Here is a 22364-nt window from a genome sequence, read left to right as displayed (position 1 = left end):
AAGATTTTGATTGTCCTGTCTTCTAGTGTGCTGATTCTTTCTTCTGCCTGTTCCAATCTGCTGTTTTATGCCTCTAGTATATATATTTAATCTCTTGTATTGTGACTTTCATTGCCATAAGTTCTGTTAATTTTCTTACATATTTTTCAAATTCTTCTTTATGATCATCCAGGTCTTCTTAATATCATTTATCTCTTCAGACATATTTTCCTTCATCTCCTTGAATTGATTTAGGAGATTTGTTTGAACATCTTTGATTATTGTTCCATATTCTGTTCTCATCTGAAGTTTTAATCTGCTGCTTTTACTGAGCCATGTCTTCCCATTTATTAGTATTACTTGTCAATTTTTGCTGATGTCTATGCATCTGATTATCTTGATGACTTTACTCTAAAGGTCAGTTTCTTTCTCTTGCCTCAGGTTTTTTCTTTATTAGCTTTGTGTTAAGGCTCTTCTTTGACACTTGGTTCAACTTATTTTAGACCTTCAGAATTGCCCATGTTTAACTTATCAGATTTTTTCATCTCTTCTACATCTGAAACTTGCCCTGGATATGTGCAATTATTTCACTGGTAGGAGAAAACTTCCTTTTCTTTCTCCCCTCCCTGGGAATATTGATCAGTTCTGTTTGTTTTTGTTTTGCCTATATAGTTTTTTTTCTTTGTCTCCTTTCATTGCCTCTAGCTGCTTCTGCTCTTAGGGCAAATTCTGGTAGAAGGATCTGAAAAGCCCTGAGAGAATTTTTCCAAGTGAGTATTTCCCAGCTATAGCAGGACTGGGAACCAATGAATGGTTGCACAGACCAGCTCCAATGAGCCCTGCAGTATCAGGAAAGATAACAAAAAGTCTTTTGATGGCTCCCTGAAGCTGCATTTTCCTAGCCTGCCCAGCAGATGACACCCTTCAACAAACTATTCCCATGCAATCCTAAGGAGATACTGTGCCTTTAAACTTCCACCAGCTTTGCCCCTGTCAGGGTCAAGGTTGAAACAATGGCCCCAGCAGTCCCTGTCTTGGGTATGCTAAAACAGCAACTCAGGGCCAGGACACAGTGATCTGAATCTGCCAATCAAAAGTGGTGATCAGTACTCAACTGTGCCACATACACCCTCCTCCCCAACCCCCATCCCTGGTGAAGAGGACTTCCATGACCCTCTCTGTCCACCCTGAGACGACCTGCCTTGGCTATGGCAGATGCACCCTGGCAGCTGCTATGGAGCGAGGTACTCACAGTTCTTTACTGCAGCTTCTCAGCTTCTTTGTTTGGCTCTTCCCCAGATGCTGTACAATGATTCTCTGGCCGCTGGAGCCCCAGAACAGTTATTTCAGATAGTTCCTGCCTGTCTACTAGCTATTTTGGAGGAGGAATGAGTCCTGGTGCTTTCTACTCTGCCTTCTTCCCTGAAAATCCTGGGAATTTTTCTATTATTTCTTTGATAAAATCCTCCCCTCAGATTGCTCAGTTCTTTCTTCCTGCAACTCATGCCAGTCTGATGTTAGACTTTCTGGATCGTTTTTGGAATTTTTGTATCTCTCTTTGTCCATTTCCATGTCTCTTTTCTTAATGCTACATAGAAGAGATAACCTCATTTTCATCTTTCAGCACTTGTATTGAATTTTTTTTTAGTTTAATTTATCATTTATTTTATTTCCAAGAGCTCTCTCTTGTTTTCTCGTTATTCTCTGTTTCTATAGCATCTTCTTTCAAAACACATGTTGCTTCAATGATGCAATATCTTCTCTTATCTCTTTGAGCATGTTGATTATAAATAATTTGACATTTTCTTCTACTCTTTGTACTGTCTCAGTTTTCTCTGGGTTTCTTTTATCTGTTTGTTTTTGTCTCCTTCTTTCAGATCAGATGTTTCCTTCAAATATTGTGGTAGTTGGGTTCAGGTGTCAATTTGGCCAGGTGAACGTGCCTACTTCTGTTGCTGTGGACATGAGCCAATGGCATGTGAACCTCATCTGTTGCTGATTATATCTGCAGTCAGCTAGGAGGTGTGCCTGCTGCAATGAATGCTGTTTGATTTAATTGGCTGGTGCTTAAATGAGAGAGCTCAACATAGCACAGCCCAAGCAGCTCAGTGTACCTCATCTTAGCGCTCGCAGCTCAGCCCAGGCCTTTGGAAATACAGAAAGAAATCACCCTGGGGAAAGTTGTTGGAACCCAGAAGCCTGGAGAGAAGGCCAGCAAAGATCACCCTGTGCCTTCCTATGTAAGAAAGAACCTCAGTTGAAAGTTAGCTGCCTTTCCTCTGAAGAACTAACAAAATACATCCCCTTTTATTAAAAGCCAATCCATCTTTGGTGTGTTGCATTCCAGCAGCTAGCAAACTAGAACAAACATCTAAGGCCTCTTGGCAGCCAATGCATATTATAAAGTTTAGCTCTGTGTAAGCTTAGCTTCTGTGTAAGTCTAACTTCTGTGGTAGCTCTGTGTACAAATATGGTTCTTGATAATTGGGGATTAAACATGAGTTTCTTTTGAGTAGGATCTACAATTTACTGGTGAAAGGCATAAATCTGGTTATAGTTGTCCTGGGGTAGGGTGGGGGCAATTCAGTATGCCAACTTTTACTTAATAATCTGTGCTCAACCTGCAATGACAGCCCCACCCTCTGCCATGCTTGGTATCATAAAATCTATGACCGCTCCAGTTGAACTTCTTCACAGAATACATTTCTCATCTTTGCAGTGTGTCTTAGTTTGCCAGGACCTCAATGAGAAATATCACAAAATGGGTTATCTTAAACAATAGAAATTTATTATTTCACAGTTTTGGAGGCTAGAAGTCCAAAATATCATGCTATCACTAGACCATGCTTTCTCCCAGACTTTGTGAAGGTCCAGTGATGGCTTACCAGCAATTCTTGGCATTCCCCAGCTTGTAGATGCATCTTGGCTTCTCTTCCTGGCTTCTCCTCTTCCCTGGCTTCTCCTGACTGACTACATCCAAATTTCTTTTGTTCCTAACAACTTCAGCCATATTGGATTGAAGTCCACACTGGTTCAATCTGGCATCATCCAAATAGGATCTTCAATGGTCCTATTTTTCAATGAGTTCATACCCACAGGACATGGAGTTACAACATGAGCATGTCTTTGCCAGAGACGTGATTCAATCTACCACACAGGGATTGGGAGAAATGCCTGGCTACATATACTAGAGATGGAATCTGTAGGAGAAGGTGACACAGCTCTTTATACAATCTTTTAGCCAATGCCTGAGTTTTCAGCTCTACCTCTCACCCCTACCTTTTGCCTTGATGTTCTTCTATTTCCTTGGAACAATGAAGAAAGAGAGATCAGAGGAAACTAATGATACTCAAAATAGTTGCTGATTTTATATTTTGATTTCCTTTTCTTTTTAAGTTTCAAGTTTAGAGCTTAATGATGTTAGTATTTAAGACCAGGTATTTGTTTTTGCCTATTGAATTTGTTGTATAAATGATTATTAATTACAATTTAAGTTTTATTTATTATAATTTAAATCTTCACATATTATAAAACGTTGACATAATGATCAACAAGTTAAAAGGTACCAAAGCTATACCAACTTCACATTTTTATTTTCATCTCTTCTTTACAAGTACATGGTACAATTTGCTTCATTTTTTTCAGTTTTTATTTAACATCTACTCTCTAGGCTGAAACTAATATGGGTCATTATCAGATTTCACAGTTTAAGTAAACCTTCCTTATGGCAATATTTTAAAATAACTTTTCTCCAACCCACTGGATTTCACTTCAGAGCTTTATTGCTGAGTCTCTTTACTACTAACCATTGGTGTTTTGTACTGTTTCCAACATATAGTTTTTATATGTTGAACCTGATGACCAACCCTGGCTATTCTCAACATCTTAAAAAATAATTGTAAAAATTATAAATTGTTTGTTCATATATTTGTTCTCTAACACATTTTGGTAAGCAAAACAATATGCCTTATTCATGTAAAACATTATAGCTTATTTTACATGAGGAATTTCAACATGCAGAAAGGCCAAATGATCTTAATTCCTTGTTTTTTAACTCCTGAAAAATGCAAAGTGCCACCTACTTTTGTCACTGTCTTGACATCAGGGCTGAAAAATAAGTTTGGATGTAAGAGTAGGGCTTCAGAATGGCAGTGGGGGGAGGGGAGTGAAAGAAGTTCTTTATCTTTCCTGTTCTTTTAAAAATCCCAATTTGTTACCTTTTCATTTTAATCCAACAAAAGCCTTTTTCAGCACGAAGTGCAGAGTACTGAGCTTTAACATACAGTTATAAAGAAATGGTGGATACCCACGCCTTGACTTCATAAATTTCACCATTTACAAGATGGAAGGCCAATGCAATATTCTCACAAATAATTATAAAATACCCAAGAATATAATAGATCCATGAAAAGAAGTATATAAATGAAGCGTTTTAAGAGTATGGGCAGGACATGGCAAGGGAACCCACTGCCTTCCCCTTTTATATGGGACATGACTCCCAGGGGTGTAAACCTTCCTGGCAACGTGGAACAGAACTCCCAGGATGAGCTGGGACCCGACATCAATGGATTGAGAAAACCCTCTTGACCAAAAGTGGGAAGAAAGAAATGAGGAAAAATAGTGTCAGTGGCTGAGAGATTTCAGAGTTGAGAGGTTATCCTGAAAGTTATTCTTACCCATTATATAGCTATCCCTTTTCAGTTTATGGAGTATTTAAGTGGCTGAAGGGAAGTATCTGAAACTGTACAGCTGTGCTCTAGTAGCCTTGTTTCTTGAAGATGATTGTGTGAAGACGTAACGTTTACAATGTGATTGTGTGATTGTGAGAATCTTGTGTCATGTTCCCTGTAACTAGAGTATGGACAGATGAGTAAGAAAATATGGATTTAAAAAAATAAACAAATATTAGAGGGGACAAAGGTTAAAATACATTGGATAGATGGACATACTAGTGGACAATGAGAGGGAAGGGCAGGGGCATGATATATATGAGTTTTTACTTTTCTCTTTTTATTTCTTTTTTTGGAGTGATGTAAATGTTCTAAAAAAATGATCATAGTGATGAATATACAACTGTGATGATATTGAGAGCTATTTATTGTACACCATATATGGAATGTTTGTATGTTAAGAATGTCTGTGTTTGTATATTGTTTTGCCAATTAAAACTTTTTAAAAAAAAAAAAGAGTATAGGCAAGAGTAAATCGTCATTCAGTTGGGCAGTATGCAAAAGGCTTCATAGAGGTAGTGGCAAGACTAAGACATTGCTAAGACAGAGGATGGGGGAGCAAAATACCTGGCTTGGCTGAACCATAGATTAAGTACTTGAGGGGCCATGGTTTTGCATGTGTCACAATCTTCTCCAAATCTTCAGTCAGTGGCACCCTCTGCACATCAGATAAATGCCAGGTTTCTCAATTTCCAAATTGTTAGACAGGTTTGTCATCTTCTTTTCTGCTCCCCAGTGTAAAGTAATGATTAAACTTTGGAAAGATAGATTTAAATACCAGTTCTACTACTTGCTAGCTGGATGATGTTGGACAATTTATTAACTTCTCTGAGCCAAGTTATATTCCCTTCTCTGTGATGTGGGAATAATAATAGTAGCCCTTATTGCATGGGGATATGGTAAAGGTTAAATAAGTTAATAATGTATAAATGCTCAATAAATGATAGTTATTATTGTAGCAAGAGGGGGTCAACATCAGTAATCAGGAAATCTAACCTTTAGTTTGGGAACTGCTGCTTATAAACTGTGTGACCTACTATAACTTTATAAATTGCTTATCCTCTGTGGGCCTCAATTTCCCCAACTGCAAAATTAGGGGATGATCTGTATTCCGTCTAAACTGCAATCCTTTTAAGTGCTATAGATGACATTTTTTCTTTGACTTTGATACTGAATAATGCAATTGGATTAAACTGGATCAAATTGCCTTCATTGAGCATATAATTGATAAGTTGAAATTTTATTAAAAGGCAGAAGCTAAAGAAAGAGTAATGCATTAGGACAGGGGAGTGATTTCAAATGGGCACAAAAAGAGTAGTGATTGATCAGGACCTATTATCCTCTGCCTGGATGCAAGAGAAAATAGATGGAAAACGGCCAAGTTCAAAGGTATATACTTTTTTTAAAAATTAGAAAAATACTCACCCTAATTTCAATGTTGTTTATCCTGACAGGCTATGGTCTGAGACTTCCTAATGTAGTTAAAACTTTATCCAACCCTATGATATTTAATATAGAGATAATAACAGGGTATAATTGTAATGTTCAAAAATATCTAATAGTTAAACTAAATAAAGAGCATAAGGAACCAAAATCTAAGATGCCACCCTGAGACAAAGACTAGATTGGACTAACATGCTCACTCTCATGCACGCTAAGGAGAGTCTTGGAATAGGAAGTAGGTAGACATTACAGCCTAATAAATGAAGTATATTACTATTAAATCTCTGCTTCTTCCATTTCCATTCTCTCTTGTGCGATTTTATCTTTGCTCCTTACAAAATATACAAAAAGTTTCTATAACATTTGGAAATGCATCAAGAAGACCATTCATCTGTTTTAGATATCTCTACACATTTAACTTCAGTATTGGAAGACAGATGAAACAGCATGTAAATACCTGAGATGATGGTGTTCTTGTACATAGGAAAAAAAAAGAATGCTGAGAAATCTTGACTCATAAACCTGGATGAATTTTCAAACTTTATTGCACAAAGTTTGGCATAATTTGATTGTGTGGCTGATTAGAAGGTTTCTGGAAGGGGGCTTTATTCCGTCTTAAATAATTGGTTAATTGAATGTGTCTCTGATTTTTAATCTTTGATCAGTGGGATGCACATAGTTAAAAACTAAAGGAAATACAGTACAGTGCAATTTTTTAATGAAGTCTATAAAGTTTACCCCCCAAATATTTTCTCAGCCTTATGAAGCCTTTTATAATTGTCTTCTAATAGTTATGCCTCATGATTACAAATACTCAATGCATAAAATTGCATTTAGATTTTACTAATTTAAAAAATATGTATTATTTTTGTGTTACATTTTGGTAATTCATAATTGAATAGGCATTTAACTATCCTACTAGGATACTGCATTGTTCATCTTTGTTTTAAAATAAAAGGAAAACTTTCATTTTGGGTTAGTATCTCAAAAAACATTACTCTGACCATATGCCTCTGTAATTTTATAATTCTCTACTGTGGAGACATGAGTGTTTCAAACTACTCAAATTTATTCATGTCTTTATATCATATTCTCCTAAAATATACTACTTCTAGAATGGGAATCAACTACTAAAAGTTGAAATACATCAATAAATAAACTGTTAACTTGCCCATTAATTTATTTCTATACTTGGTTATGAGAGAGCTCTACAGATGGGCTATATGTTTAAAGTGGTGTGCTGGTTTGAAATGATGTATGCACCCTAGAAAAGCCATGTTTTAATCCTAATTCCATGTTGTAAATGCAGCCATTTCTTCTAATCTCTGTTCAGTATTGTATATCTGAAACTGTAATTAGATCATCTCCCTGGAGATGTGATTTAATCAAAAGTGATTGTTAAACTGCATCAGCTAGAGGTGTGTCTCCACCCATTTGGGTGGGTCTTGATTAGTTGCTGGAGTCTTATAAAAGGAAACATTTTAGAGAAAAGAAGAGATTCAGAGAGAGCAGAGTAGAGCAATATAGCCATGAGAAGCACAGTCCACCAGCCAGGGACCTTTGGAGATGAAGAAGGAACATATTTCCTGGGGAGCTTCATGAAACAGAATGCCAGAAGAAGCTAGCCAGATGATGCCATGCTTGCCATGTGCCCTTCCAGATGAGAGAGGAACCCTGACTGTATTCACCATGTGCCTTTCCAGATGAGAGAGAAACTCTGTGCTCACCACGTGCCCTTCCACTTGAGAAAGAAATCCTGAACTTCATTGGCCTTCTTGAACCAAGGTATCTTTCCCTGGATGCCTTAGATTGGACATTTCTATAGACTTGCTTTAATTGGGACATTTTCTTGGTCTTAGAACTGTTAACTACCAACTTATTAAATTCCCCTTTTTAAAAGCTGTTCTGTTTCTGGTATATTGCATTCTGGCAACTAGCAAACTAGAACAGGTGGGTAAAGTGATTTGGATGGATATTTATGGTGGTTTGGTTGCAGTAATAATCCCAATTTGTTCATACATTTTTTGTAATTATGTCATTTGTTAGTGTGCTCCCACCAGGACTTTGGGCTTGCCCCTGTGATTTGCTTTAGCTAATGCGACAGTAGCAAACGCTATGTGAGCAAAGCAGTTGTGTATTATTGCCCTCTTGTTGAGCTTTATATATTGAGCTCATGCAAATAAGCCCCAACCTAGCCTTGAAGAAAGGAGATGAGGGCTAGGTCATTCCCGTGATCTCAATGAACAGGTAGCCAAACTCCAGGCATGCAAGCAAGGCTGTCCCAGGCCATCCAACCTCCTGCATTAGCAGTCCCAGCCAAGATCAGCAGAGCCTCACCAGAACAGCAGAACTGCCCAGCTGGCCCTGAATTGGAATTCCGGAGAAAAATGAGAGAAGTGGGCAGTTATTTACCAAGTCCTGAGTGTCTGGAGCAGATTGCTACAGAGGTTGTGGTCTGGCTTCCTGGGCTGATTGTTGCAGATTGTGGATCAGAGTTCTATCCTTATATATAATCTGGCCATTGTCCCTTTGTATATGCAATCTCTCAGCTCAAAAAATATAACTGGAGTTTATAATTTAGTCAGAAGCTCCTCTCTCTCTCTCTCTCTGAAGGATTTTCTCTAGCAGAGAGTAGAAATCATTCCACAATATTTGTAAAGTGCAAAGTCCTATGCCAGGAACTAAACTAGAGTCGGGCAAGTATAAACCGTCAAGGTATAGGAAGTTTTATTGGATCGCTGCCCTCCAGGAGTTTACATTATGCGGATTTTAAGTAGTTTGTCTTTTGGAATTTTCACCCAGCCACACCCAAGCCCCGCATTTTTTCTTCTTTCCTCACAATCCTCAAAAATATTCCCATTCTCCGAGATCTCTCCAGGGTCTCTGTCGGTATCCTGGCTATTTCGGACGCTGCCTCATCCCGCGTACTCTTTCCCTGTAGAGTGACGGGATGACAATGACCCAGAAAAGTTTCCAGCACTTAAACACTATGTGCAGCCTGAACCGCAAGGGGCCGACAACTCTTTTGGTTTCCATCGCCCGTTTATCGCCGAGTCTAAGAAAGCTAAGGCTGCTAGGTGAGACCAGGGGAGGCCGGCAGCGCGCAGTTTTGGGCGCAGGGAGCCAAGGCTGAGCGCACTAGCAGCGCAGCGCGAAACAGACGGCAAGTCAGCCTGCAAGCCCCACTGGGCAAGGTGGACCGGTGCGCGCCCTTCCCGGCTCGGACTACTAGGCCCGGCATGCACCGCGCGGGGGCGGCGGGCTCCGCGGCGGGCCCCAGGCGCGATGGAGTCTGGGAAGTGAAGTCTCCGAGTGGCCTGAGTCCCGTCGCGAAGGCAGGAGAGAGACGATGCTAGTCCGCTCCTTCAGCACGCGGGCTCCTGGCGGGGCTCCCGGCCTCTCGCTCCCGCTCAGGGTTTTCGCGGTCGGCGGGAGCAGTATGGCTCGCTTGAGTAAACTCCAGAGGGAGGGGGGTGAGTGGAGTGGGTGTGGAGGCGGGGTCAGCGGAAGCGGCAGGTTGCTTCCTTCTCCTCCTGCTCCCTCCCCGCCTCTCCCTGAGGGAGCGATGGGAGGGGGAGGGAAGGGCAGAGGGAAGGTAGTGACACGTGTCAATCAACCCCCCTCCGGGGGGCGCGCGCTCCGGGGCTCGCGCCGAGGGCTCGCGCCCCTGCCTCGTGCCTGCGCCGCTCGTATGTAAATGAGGGCGCGTGACGCGGGACGCAGATGGACAAGGGAAGAGAGAGAATGGCCGCTGCCGCCGCCGCCGCTGCTGCCGCCGCCGCCGCCGCCGCGGCCGCTCAGTGCCGGAGCCCTCGGTGCGCGGCGGAGAGGAGAGGATTCCGGCGGGAACTCGACTCTTGGCGCCACCGCCTCATGCACTGTGTAGGTAAGAGAGACACGGGCCGGGGCCCCGGTTCCGCGCGGCGACAGCTGCCGTAGCCCGAGGAGTTTGTGGCTGAGGGGTTTAGTTGACTCTCTCGTTCGGGTCAGTTCAATGGGAGAGAGAGCTGGGAGCGGCGGCGACGCGGGCGGCTTCGATTCGCCTTTTGTCTTGGGGCTCCTCGCCCGGCGTCGTCCCCGCTCCTTCGCCTCCTCAGCTCCTCGGCTTCCCAAGAACTGTTAGTTCGGACCCGCTCGCCGACCCCGGGAGGAAACCGGTCGTCTGCGCTCGCGCTCTCCATGAAACTCCTCGGCGCCCCTGGCTGCCCGCGGTCCCCTGTCAGTAGGGAGGAAGCTGCCAGCTGGTCGGGCGCTCGGGCGGAGGGGAGCCGGCGGGCAGGGCGGCGGGAGGAAGGCGGGCTGGTCCGCGCCCCGGTAGAGCGCACACACACCCCCTTCTCGTCGCCGGGGGTCGGGTCGGCCGATGCCGCCGAGCCCTTGGGGTTCAGGTCCCCGACGCCCCACGGGTTGCTGGCGGGGCGAGGGTCGCGGGTGGGCCGGCTAGGGGCGAGGGGCGGTGGGGGCGGCGCCCGAGAGGCGGGGGGCGCCGGACTCTGCCTTCTCGCTCTTGGCGGCGGCGCTGTGTGTGCCCCTTTAAGAAGGAGCCGCTCGAGCGCTGACGGTTGGGATTTGAAGTTCTTCCTCCCTCTTTGGAAGTCTGGACGGATGGGGGGGGTTGTTGCCATGGCAATGACACCCCCCCCCCCTTTGCCCCCTTGCGGACTCTCGGACGACTCTGGTCCCGTTTTACTGTCATGTGATGGACTCTTCCCTGCGCGCACACACCAATACACATCGCCCTCCCCACCTTCCATCCCCGTTCCCTGCAATTCCGTCTTCTATTTTGGTGGGGTCTGGTTCGTTTCGCTTCTAACTTCTGGGCTTGGGGCTCTTTCTTTGGGTTGCTCCGGGTGTCGGGACGTGGTGGGAACTCCCCACTTTGTTGTCGCTTTTTTGCCCGAGTGAGATGTATGCTTGCAACTGTTATCCACCAGGTTAGTTCGCCTGGCACAGAGGGGGTAACACGCATTGTGGGATAAGGGTGCGTTGTGTATGTTTGTTTTGGAAGGGTGTTATGGGTAGGACAGTAGGAGAAGAAGTGGAGAAGACGGTTGTATTGTCTAAGGAATGGAGAGTGGCGGCTGCTTGGTCTCGAAAGCTTGGCATTTGGATTTTAGGGAGTAACCTTAGTTCTTTAAGGAAATAACTCTCTTACCTTGTTTCCATGTGTTCTTTTGCTACCTTGCGCCCCTTCCCCCCCCCCCCTCTGATTTATTTGGTTAGCGCCTTCAGATCTTTCTTGTTTTCACTAGTGAAAAGAAGATCTATCGTAGTAGGTTAAACTGGTAATGCTTCAATTCAGAAATGTGCACTGCAGAATAAGGTGGATATAGGAAAACGTACAAGAAAGGAAATTACTCCGATTAGGGGCATTTAAGTGACATCTAGGCAATTTACTCGACCTTACAGAGTGTATTTTGGTCTTATTCTAAGGAAATGTTGATGGGAAATAGCTTCAGTCAAGTATTCATCAGTGATTTTAGTACTTTTAAAAAAAGTGTAAAAACTCAAACATTTTAAAAAAGCTAAATGTCATCCTTTCTTGAAAGCAAAATGAACCCATTTTATGATTGCTTATCTGAAGACCTCTTCCACTGAAAACTTGGTTAGAAATTTTTGAGCTCATTCACTTAGAATCAGGCAGGGTGACAGCATTATCATACTGACTGACCATGTCATTTTAAGTTTTGCCAAGACACAGTGATTTGGGGAAGTCCTTGTTCATTTTTTATGTTATAGACTATTTTGATTTTTTTCTTCTCGTCTTTGCTTATTTGAATACATTAATTATGGATCATATGAAAAATAAGGAAATTTTAACAAAATAAAACACAGAATAATTGGATTTGATGGAAAAATAGAATTAGAACATCTTCTGCCTTACCTACTTGGATACCCAAATAAAATAGGTAGATATTGAAAAGTTAGAGTTAATATTGTATGTCTAATATGCAATCTTTATATTACATTTCTACTGTAATGTAAAGTTTCTTCTATACATGCTTTATGTTCTATGTAGTTATATTGTAGCAGATACTGTATGTGAAAGGAAATTTTTTCCTGGTCTCTCTTATTTGAGAATTGCTTTCTACAGTTTTGGCCCTAGTCATAAGACGTAGTAATACTCATTTCATACTTTGGTTTTGTCATCTCAGTTATAAATAAACAAATAAAACCTTTCTACATGGGCTATGTATACTGGTTGATTGGACTTTTTTACTACCCTTATGTGTGAAATACTTACAGTATGAATTGAGATAAAATGTAGCCTGTATAATTGGTTTTTGTTGTTAATGTGCTTACGTTAATTTCTTTGTAAGCATCCGTACAAAAAAGCTGTGCTCTTTTTTTCTTTACGTGTGTGTGCACGTTTGTATTTTCTGTATTAAATATTTAGTGTTTTATTGCTTTGAATCATTTTTATACAGTATTATCCTTCATGCTTTTGGGGAAGAAACTGATCCAAAAGTTTTATTATTAAGTAAGATATGGAAATTTCAACCAGCATCTCAGGATTGTGCAGCACATTAACAATGAACCAATACTGAAGTTTTGAATCTTAGCCTAAGTTTTTAAAGTAATCTGATTCATTTTTTTATGATTTTTATATATTTCTAGTTTCATTGAGAAAGAAAGGTTTATATTAGTTACCATGACTGCTTGTAGTTAACTGAAAAGCTAAGATGCTTCACTCTTATATGAAAATATATATTTACCTTCCTTTATTTGTGAAATTCATCTTTTTACTGTTAGATTTGTGGCTACTTTGAGTCATTCCTGGTTTTTCTGTTTCACAATTTAATCAAAGAGTAATTCTACAAGCTCTATGACCCAAATGATAGCTGTCTTGCAATGTGGTGCTTTTTATAATTTAATTATTTTTCTATAATCATTCTGTTCTGTGCTATAATTTTGAGTGTGCTCATCTAACAAATGTTTGAATTTTTATTGGTGATTAGCAGGTGGATCCTAGCGCACAGTATGGTATGGAACGACAACGGGTAAAATCCCAGGTATTAGGAAGTATATAATAAGATTAAGGTCTGATAAGTCATAAAATTAAAAACAGAATACAGGGTAGAATGATAGAAATGCCTTTTAATCTGAAGTACTTTTATTTTCTTGTTCATTAGTAATGCTTTGCATTAGTATATATTTTAAATATTATCAGAACTTGCATAAATCTATAGAATATTCAATCTAGATAATACCAAATATTTTTAACCTTTTTATTGTGACATAATTTTGAATTTGCAATTTTGAATTTACAAGAGAAATTGAAAGAAAGGTTCACAGAATTCCTATATATCTTTATCCACGTTCACCATTTGTTTTACATTTTTCCTCATTTGTCTTATCAGTCTTGCTCTGTATCCATCTATATATTTATATCTTTTTTTTCTGGACCATTTAAATAACTTGGAGACATCATATATATATATATTTACCCCTAAATTCTTCAGTATGTATTTCCTAAGAACAGAATATAACCATACTGCAGTTATTAACCAGGAAGTTTAACATTGATATATTTCCATTAACCAGTCCACTCTTTATTTTCAAATTTTATCTGTTGTCCCAATAATGTGCTTTATAATTTTTTCCTCCTCTAATCTGGGATCCTCTCCAGTATTAGCATTACATTTGGTCATCATGTCTCTTAGTCTATTTTAGTCTGGAATACTTCTTCAGCCTTTTTTTGTGTTTTTTGACCTTGACATTTTTGAAAAATACAGGCCTGTTGTTTTGTAGATTGTCCCTCAATTTGAATTTGTCTGTTGTTTTCTCATGATTAGATTGGATATGCACTTTTGGGAGGAATACCAATAGAGAGATATTCTTTTTTTCTCAGTACCTCATATCGTATGGTTCATGATGTCACTTTGTCCCAATGTTGGTGGTGATAGCTTTGAAAAGTTGATTAAGGTGTTGTCCTTCACTGAAAAGTATTTGTCCTTTGAGGTTAATATGTAATTTGTGGAAAATACTTCAAGGAACAGGATATTTATACAGTAACATCAAACTTTCACCCACGAGTTTTAGTATCCATTGATGATTTTTTTAACTTCATCCTTTAGAATTATTAATCGACATTCTGTTGTAGAGAAACTGTTTCCATCTTCTCCATTATTTATCTCATTCAATTATTTATATTAATATAAACTCAGTGATTCTTACTTTATTCAGTGGTTAAATCCATTATTATTATTTTGAGTCTCACATTGCCCTGGGTTTGGCCATTGGGAGCCCTTTTATGCTGGCTCCTGTGTTTTGATTTTTTTTTTTTTTTTTGCATGGGCAGGCACCGGGAATCAAACCTGGGTCTCCGGCATGGCAGACGAGAACTCTGCCTGCTGAGCCACTCTGGCCTGCCCTGTATTGTTTTTTTAATAGTACCAACCCCCATATGATTTTTTGAGCATTTTTCTTATTTTCTGTCAAAGCAAGATATTTCAGGTTCGTCTTGTATTTCATCTGCTTTGGTCCTGGCAGCAGCCATTTCTCCAAAGAGCCTCTGTTGCTGTTAATGGAAAATAGACTTAGAAACCAAAATCTGGGCTCTAGGCTTTTTTTTTTTTTTTAATTTTTATTCTAATAATATATATACAACCTAAAATTTCTTCCTTTAACAACATTCAGATATATAGAGCTGTTAATTACCTTCACAACCAGAACTGTTTTTAAACCCTTTTTTTATGATGTAGAAACTGCTAATCAGTGTAATTGTGATTTGTCTAAGGTTGCACAGTAAAAAAAAAATAGTGATGATTGGATTAGGATAATTTTTGTAAATGCCAATGTCTTCCCTACATTACCAGTGCCTTACAATAGAAATATGATGAAAGCCAAATATGTAATTTAAAATTTTCTGGTGGCTATTACTTAACCCACTTTATCCAAAATATTATCATTTCAACATTAATCTGTATAAATTTGTTAATGAGATAATTTACATCTTTTTAAATATTGTCTTTGAAATCAATATATATTTTAAACTTACAGCACATGTCAATTTGGCCTTGCCACATTTCAGGTGATTAATAGTTACGTGTTAGATAGCACAGCTCTATAATATAGTTGTTCCAGGCAACTCTTGATTCCTACCATGGTCCAATTTTTTAAAAATCTGTTGATAATAGCTAAACCTGTAGCTTGATTTATCTTTCTCCAAATCTTTATTTGGGTAGTATAGTACAGCAATTAAGAATATAGGTTCTGGAGTTATATTCACTCTGTTTGAGTCTTAGCATCACCACTTAGCATTATGGATAAATTACCCCTCTGTACTTCCATTTCTTCATCTGTAAAATGGAGACAGTTAAATTGTTTGAGAATTAATTGTGTTAATACACATAAAATTTTTAGAACAATGGCAGTCATGTAAAAAACATTCAATAAATATTAGCTGTCCTTTTTATTATTATTTAGACAGTTTATGAGTAGGTTGGAACTTTATGCTTTTCCTGATATGCTCCTTGCAGTGAGAATACTGATAAGCAATAAAAAGATCATAGGGCATGTTAGAGGAAAAGATAAAAAGGACTTGAGCGATCTATATTCTAGAACTATAGATTCATAGAGTTTAAGAATCACAGGGTAGCATTTGGTCTAACCTGCCTTTTTATTTATGAAGAGTCCAAAAGTGGTTTGATTCCTTCTTCCGTTCTAATGAATCTTTTTATCTATGTTTAAATGAATACAAGAAATTAGTTTTAGTTCATTTAAAAAATCTGTATCATTCTACTCTTTATTGGTCTCTGCAATCTATGTTATTTATTCTTCCTGTTGACCACATCACTGTCTCAGAGTTGCTCATTCTACAAGTGGCCTTTCTTGTCTCTGTAAAGTGGCCTTTCTTCTGAACTATGTGCCCCATTATAATTAGCAGCATCAGTGGCTGAGAATATTTCCTTACTCTGTTAACAATGTCTGAAGGAGTTATGGAAACACTTCATAGAGCTATAAAGATGGAATAGTCCACATAAATAAAATTCTAGATAATCAACTTGATGCTTCTTTTCAACTGCCTCATGCTCTTTTACCTTACCACTAACTTCTACCTTGTCTTTCCACTGTTGCCATGTGAATCCCCGAAGAGTATGTTTACTTAGAAATGTGGATTGATGGAGACTGTTATTGATGGGTCAATTACCTAAACACTGTGGATATACAATTATTTTTCAAGCCCTAGCAAATAATTTACCCATTTTCAAAGATGTGTAAATTTTGATACTATAAAATAACATGTGTCAGACAAATGGAATCTATGATGATGAGTCATTGGGTAGTTTTTAAGACATATTTCCAAGTTTCTTTATAAAAGACTTGATGAATTTTGCATGCACATTTTGAAATACTGCTTACTCCTGGATCATTTTATACTTGGAAATGTAAAATTCTGCCATCATTGTGACCAAGCAGTGTCTGAATTTTGTATTTTTGCAGATGTTACATGAGGCTACAGAGTTGTTTGAACGTGTTGTAGCCTCTTTTCTGCGTGGTACTGTCCCTTTGTGCCCATGCTTCTTCCCTTGGCTGACTACATGTTTGCACCCTTCCTGATTGGCTGTGCATGTGATAAGTTGCTGTTAAATGTCCCCTACATTCCTCTGACTTGTTTGACTTCCAACCCTGATCTTCGATTATTCTACAGAGCAGTCCTGGGAGGAGCAATAAAGGTATGTAGATTATTGGATATGTAACTTTTCTTCCTCATTGGTAAATTAAATCTTTGAATTGTAATATCCCACTTTTTTTGTGTATGGAGTTCCTAATCTTTTTCTGTTTTGATGATTATCCTCCTTTTTGGTATATATGGCTAGCTTTCATGAGTGGTGGATAACAGTTGGTTAGAGCATCAGGGTCATAGTTTCAAATTTGGGGGACCCTCTTAACTTTATTAGAGTTTATATTGAAGGCATTCATAATTAAATAATTCTTTTCAAAGGTTTTTTCAGAACAGAATCTAGATAAGAGAATTTGAATGAGCCCACACTAACCACTACTACTGCTTTGAAAACTAATTGAGAAAACAAAATAATGCCATCTTTGTATGTTGAATGACATTTTGTTTTTAATTAAAGCTAAATAAAGGTTTTGTTTTGAAAACTTTTATGTTGGCTTTCTAGCCAACAAAACTTAAAATGGGAAATCAGTTTTCTGTGTCTTACCTCCTTTCCTTTCATAAAGTTTTCCAGTAATGGCCAATGATCAAAAAGATTTGAACTCTTTGGTCTTAGAGTTGCTTCTTGATTTTCTTTTCTCTTTACCTTTAATCCAGTACCAAATTTTTACTTTCTTTACAGTATCTCATGGATTAAGTTTTTCTGGTGAGTTAAGCACTTAGGGAGATTCAGATCAGATTCTGGTTTATATCAGTATCTATATTATTGATTTTTCTGTTTTCCAGTCTAGCTTATAACCTACGTTAATTTATTGTTTGAAATAACTACCTTGATTTTGTAGTTTACAAAGTAGTAATGTCTCCCTTTGTCCTTTTTTTTTTCAGTCAAATAAAAGCTTCTGACCATATTCAGTTAGTTGGTCCCAGACTACCAGACTGTTCCTACCCTATTTGCTTGTCTAGTTTCTTCTTTAGACAGCCCAACCTTTTCTATCTGCTTTTACTCTCTTTTGTATATATTCCAAATTCTTGACTTTCTTATCACTCATATCCTCTGCCCTGCATCCTCACTTACATGCAAAATTTAATTGCAAATCAAAATATTTTCTAAATATTTTTGAAAAACAAGTTTGAGACCTTCCCTATTAGTTCAAATTAGTCAACTCTTTTCTGTTGGTTATGAGCTGGTTTGTATGTAGGAAGTAACTTGGTCCATTTGTCTTCATATTCAAGTACTGAGCTATTCAGTGACAAGAGACCAAGTCTTGACAAATGGTATAAAAGACTGAGAAAGGAAAAATCTTAGTTCCTTTTTTAGCCTCTATTATTGTAACCTTAGGTACAAATTATTTCAGTTGCACAGAAGGTCATCTGCAAAACTGGGGTAATTACTGTTTATGGAAAGTGCTGTAGTCTACTAGTGTTTTTGGGCTGAAGATCTACAATAGGGAATTTATTAGCATAAAGATATTTAAATCCATAGAAATGGATGAGATTACCTAGGAGTAGGAATAGGGTAGGTACATGTTACTAAAGAGTAGTAGAGTCCCAGAACCAAGCCTTAAGGAATCCTTACATTCAGAGATTGGATGAAGGAAGTGGCACCTCAAAATAAGGCCACTAAACTTTTACACTGAAAAGTAAGGTCACTGGCTAAATAGGAAAATCAGAAGTGGATGGTATCACCAAATCCAGGAGGAGAAGAGTGTTATAGGAAGGATTGTTACATGTTGATGAGAACAAGGAAGTGCACGTTGTTCTTGGCAATTTGGAATTACTGGGTGACCCTGATTTGATAAATTTCAGCAGAGTGGTGGGAATGGAAGCCGCATGTGTTACAGGTTAGAAAGTAAGTAAGATGTGTGCAAGGGGAGATAAATAGCATTTGTTATTGACTATTCATGTTAGCAGTTAGGTTTTGAGAAAGAATTGATAATCATGGCCATAACTGGAGAAATCAGGTTTAGAGCTATTTGTTTGTTAGATGGGAGATAATATTTAAGATACTAAGTAAGATGGGGATTTTTTTTTTAATCCCTGTTATCCATGATTCTTTTATATGTTAAACTTAAACCTAAGAGTTGATAGCAACATAATATTGAGACATATAAAATAGATAAAGAAACAGGATGAGTTTGAATTACTGAATGTGAACTTTAAATTTATCTTTTTTTTTACTTCAAAATATATTTTCTTAATAAAATTCATCAAGATATGGTGTGTGTGGCATTGGTGTGTTAAACATTTTCAAGTAACAATTTTTTTCCAGATTCATTTGTCAGTCATCAAGTGTGTTGAGTTATACATCCCAGTTGATTGGAATGTAATTCTGTTTTTCTTCCTCACCAGGTTCTGAACTGAGAAATAGACTTTGGCATCAGAGATCAAAGTATTAGCTTTTTAAATGTTAAGTTTGCCTTAGAGAACGTGACTTGGAACTGAGGCTAAAATTGGACATCATACTTCCTGACTACCTACCCCACTGAATTGCGCTAAGAACGCAAAGACAGAGCAGCTGGAACTGCAGGCCTCTTCTGTTGTTCAGGGAAGCTCTATCCCAGTGAATTTATCATGTGATTTGCTTATTGGTAGGCTTGGCCATTCAGGCAGAGGTGAAATGTTCTTTAAAATATTAATTCAGCCCATTAGGGACTGCTCTTAGGATATAGCCAGTATTAGTCATTCCTTCCTTTGGGAGGACTCAGTAAAAAACAGAGAAGGGCAGAAGCTTCCTCCAAGTTACTTTCCCAATGATTATGGAAATTATTTGTGAAAGTTCTTATTTTACAGGAGGGATGGAATCTGTGAGTTGGGCAAAACAGCTTCCTGTCTACACAAGGAATAGCGTTGAGACCTTTTTGTAAGGAGCTCACAGTTATCAAGGGTATTAAGTTTTAGACTTGGTATAATATAATGGAAAGGCAGAGGAGGGAGCATTTAATTTTTACTTAAAGGGTCTGGATAACTGGGCTTTTCAAAGGATAGCATGAAAGTGTTGGTTGTCAAACTTTTTGTAAAAGGCCAAGTAGTAAATATAGTATCTCTGTGGGCCACGTGGTCTGTATTGCAGCTGCTTATGTCTGCTGTTGTATAGTACAAAAACAATCATGGACAGTAATAAATGAATTAACATATCTGTGTTTCAATAAAACTTTATTTACAAAATTAGTCAGATTTAGTCAACAAGTTTAATCCTTTAGGATTCAGCAGAAGAGTAAGGTGGAGGGAACAGGTAGATGGATCATGTAAGCATGGGTATGGAAGCCTAAATAATTCTATATTCTGAAAATACCCAGCACTCTAGTGTCATTGGAGTACAGGTAGGAGTATAAAGTAGGGCTGGAAGTATAGATTATGGCCTCTAGAAGGAGGAAACTAGAAGTCTTTGAATTTGTTTTTAAAAACAAAACAAAACAGATAGTCAGCATTATCAGATAAGTCAGCTTATTTTCTTTTTTTTCATGGGCAGGTGCTAGGAATTGAACCCAGGTCTCTGGCATGGCAGGTGAGAATTCTGCCACTGCGACACTGTTGCCTGCCTCTTATTTTCTTTCTGAATATCTTCTGTTGGTTCAGGTTTGAGAGGGGTGTGTTTGTGTATAATACTTTTAAGAAGCTCATATTGAAGCAGCCCTTTTAAGTTAAAACTGGTAAAACATGCCTACTTCAGTATATTAATTAAAATGTTGGATTGCTGAAGTACTCTCAAATAACAACTTTCTTTACTGCTTGGATTCTGAAGATTTAGAAATAAATAAGTAGAAGGATGGGAGACAAAATACCGCTTTTATTTCAAGTAGAAGCCAGGTAGAAGAAATAGCTTAGTCTGAAATTCAGGTGGTGTGATGAAGCAATACTAGGGAAGCAGCCACTGGGTATGTTGGATTTGTGGGGAGCCGTGTCATTTCAGAAGTAGAATGTTCTCACTGACTAGGATGAGGAGAGTTTCCATATGGGGTGATGCAGTTGTATGAGGGGTGAGCAGTGCCTCTGCATAAAAAGAAGTACTCTGGTGCTGGGTTTTAGAGCCCAAGCAGAGTGAGTATGATATCTGTGAATTAGCTTGGCATGGTATAGGGGACGGACACTTGGTCCCATAGTGAGAGGGTGAAGAGGGCAACTGCTTGGGTTAGTGTGTGTCCTGTGTGAGATGTCAGGACTCCAGCAGTGGTTAGAAGGACATCTGTAGGAGGGTAGCCTGGTGTTGGTTGTTTTGAGACTCAAATAAGGTGAGGAGAGGAGCCCACATATGGGGATGTCCCAATGCAAAGTGTCAGAGCCTAAGGATAGGGTGAGGACGGCATCCTAAGAGAGGTTCAACTCAATATGGGATTTTACAGTTTAAACAGAGTGTGGAGGGCATTATAGAGAGGGTGCCTAGCATGAGAAGTAGAAACTGGCAGGCGAGGAGAGTGGGTGTGGGTGGGTGTGTTGGGGCAGAGGGATGTAAGGAGAGCAAATGTGTGGGAGAAAGGGAAGGCCACAACAGTTAGAGGTTGGTTACACATAGAGAGACTGATTAAATATGATAATGAGAGCTAGTCACCCGATTCACTGTCGGAAAAGGGAGCTAGCAGTACGGAAGTGGAGAAAACGGGAGTGGTCTCTGTAGTGTTGGATTGGAAATAGAAGAATCAGTGTGAATTCATGGTTTTTGTGTAGTGATAGAGAGAATAGCTCCCTCTCTCTGTCTCTCTTTCTCTCTCTCTCTCTTTCTCTCTCTCACCTCCCCCTCTCCAGGGTTTACTGAGAAGGGGACATGAGAGCGACCTTACCCAGTAGTGATTAGCGTAATGTATCAGTTTATTATTTTGATGGTTGTATTTGTAGGAGAATGTATTTGTAGGAAATACTCACGTAGGCCAGTTACTCTCAGTGGTTGGGGAAAATAAAAGGTCTTTTTTTCTGCAAGTTTAAGATTGTTACAAAATAAAAATAAATATTTAAAAGAAGTCTCATTAATCTACATATTATGTTCTCTTAATCATTTTCAGCTCTTAAAATCACATAGCTGATAATATTTTACAGATTTTTCAACACTAAATATTACTCTGAAAAAATCATAGCTGGTTATTACTGAGTGCTTGCTGTCAGGCACTATGATTATCGTTTGTATGTGTTAGCATCTGCATTTTACAGATGAGAGAACTAAGGTTTACAGAGCCTGAGACTTCCCATCTAGTAAGTGATGATGGTAGAATTCACATCCAAGTCTTTATCATTTTCTTAACCAGTATACAGGTTAAACCTGATTAGAATGTTAGAAAGTCTGATTCTTCTTGGTAAAGTAGCTGGGTTTTAAACTGTGGTAGTGCTGTTCTCCATTTCATTTCAGAACCTTGACTTTCAGGTATGGGAAAACGATTCTGGATTTAGGCCTTCTTGTCCTTTTGTTCTTTTGTTCCTGGACTGGAATAAGAACAGGGTCTTCTGTATCTGATGCATGCATCAGAGTTAAGGATTCTGTTGAGATGGATTAATCAGGGAATACAATCCCCAAATGTCTTTCTCTTAATCAGGAATGGGGTGTGGATTAATGAGAGAATGGAGTAGTGAGGCAGTGGTTGTTATCCATAACATAGACTGTC

At 39.0% G+C, this 22364-nt stretch overlaps 1 protein-coding gene across 17 annotated transcripts in view; it reads left to right on the top strand.

Annotated features, from left to right (window-relative positions):
- The first annotated feature begins 9875 nt into the window (after positions 1-9875).
- Positions 9876-22364, top strand: part of LCORL (ligand dependent nuclear receptor corepressor like) — a 216745-nt gene continuing 204256 nt past the window's right edge. For 9 of the 17 annotated variants that reach the window (XR_013165793.1, XM_077136491.1, XM_077136481.1 and 6 more), the window contains exon 1: positions 9876-10038. Coding sequence is in view for 10 of the 17 variants with exons in the window: in XM_077136491.1 (XP_076992606.1) it covers positions 9876-10038 (163 nt within the window). In the remaining 7 variants the exon portion in view is untranslated. The other 8 variants (XM_077136484.1, XM_077136489.1, XM_077136486.1 and 5 more) reach the window with 4 other exon arrangements.

The sequence above is a fragment of the Tamandua tetradactyla genome, chromosome 19 (assembly GCF_023851605.1).
Source record: "Tamandua tetradactyla isolate mTamTet1 chromosome 19, mTamTet1.pri, whole genome shotgun sequence".
NCBI classification, from domain to species: Eukaryota; Metazoa; Chordata; class Mammalia; order Pilosa; family Myrmecophagidae; genus Tamandua; species Tamandua tetradactyla.
The sequence above is the reverse complement of the archived record's forward strand: the minus strand, read 5'-3'. Positions and strand labels throughout refer to the sequence as shown.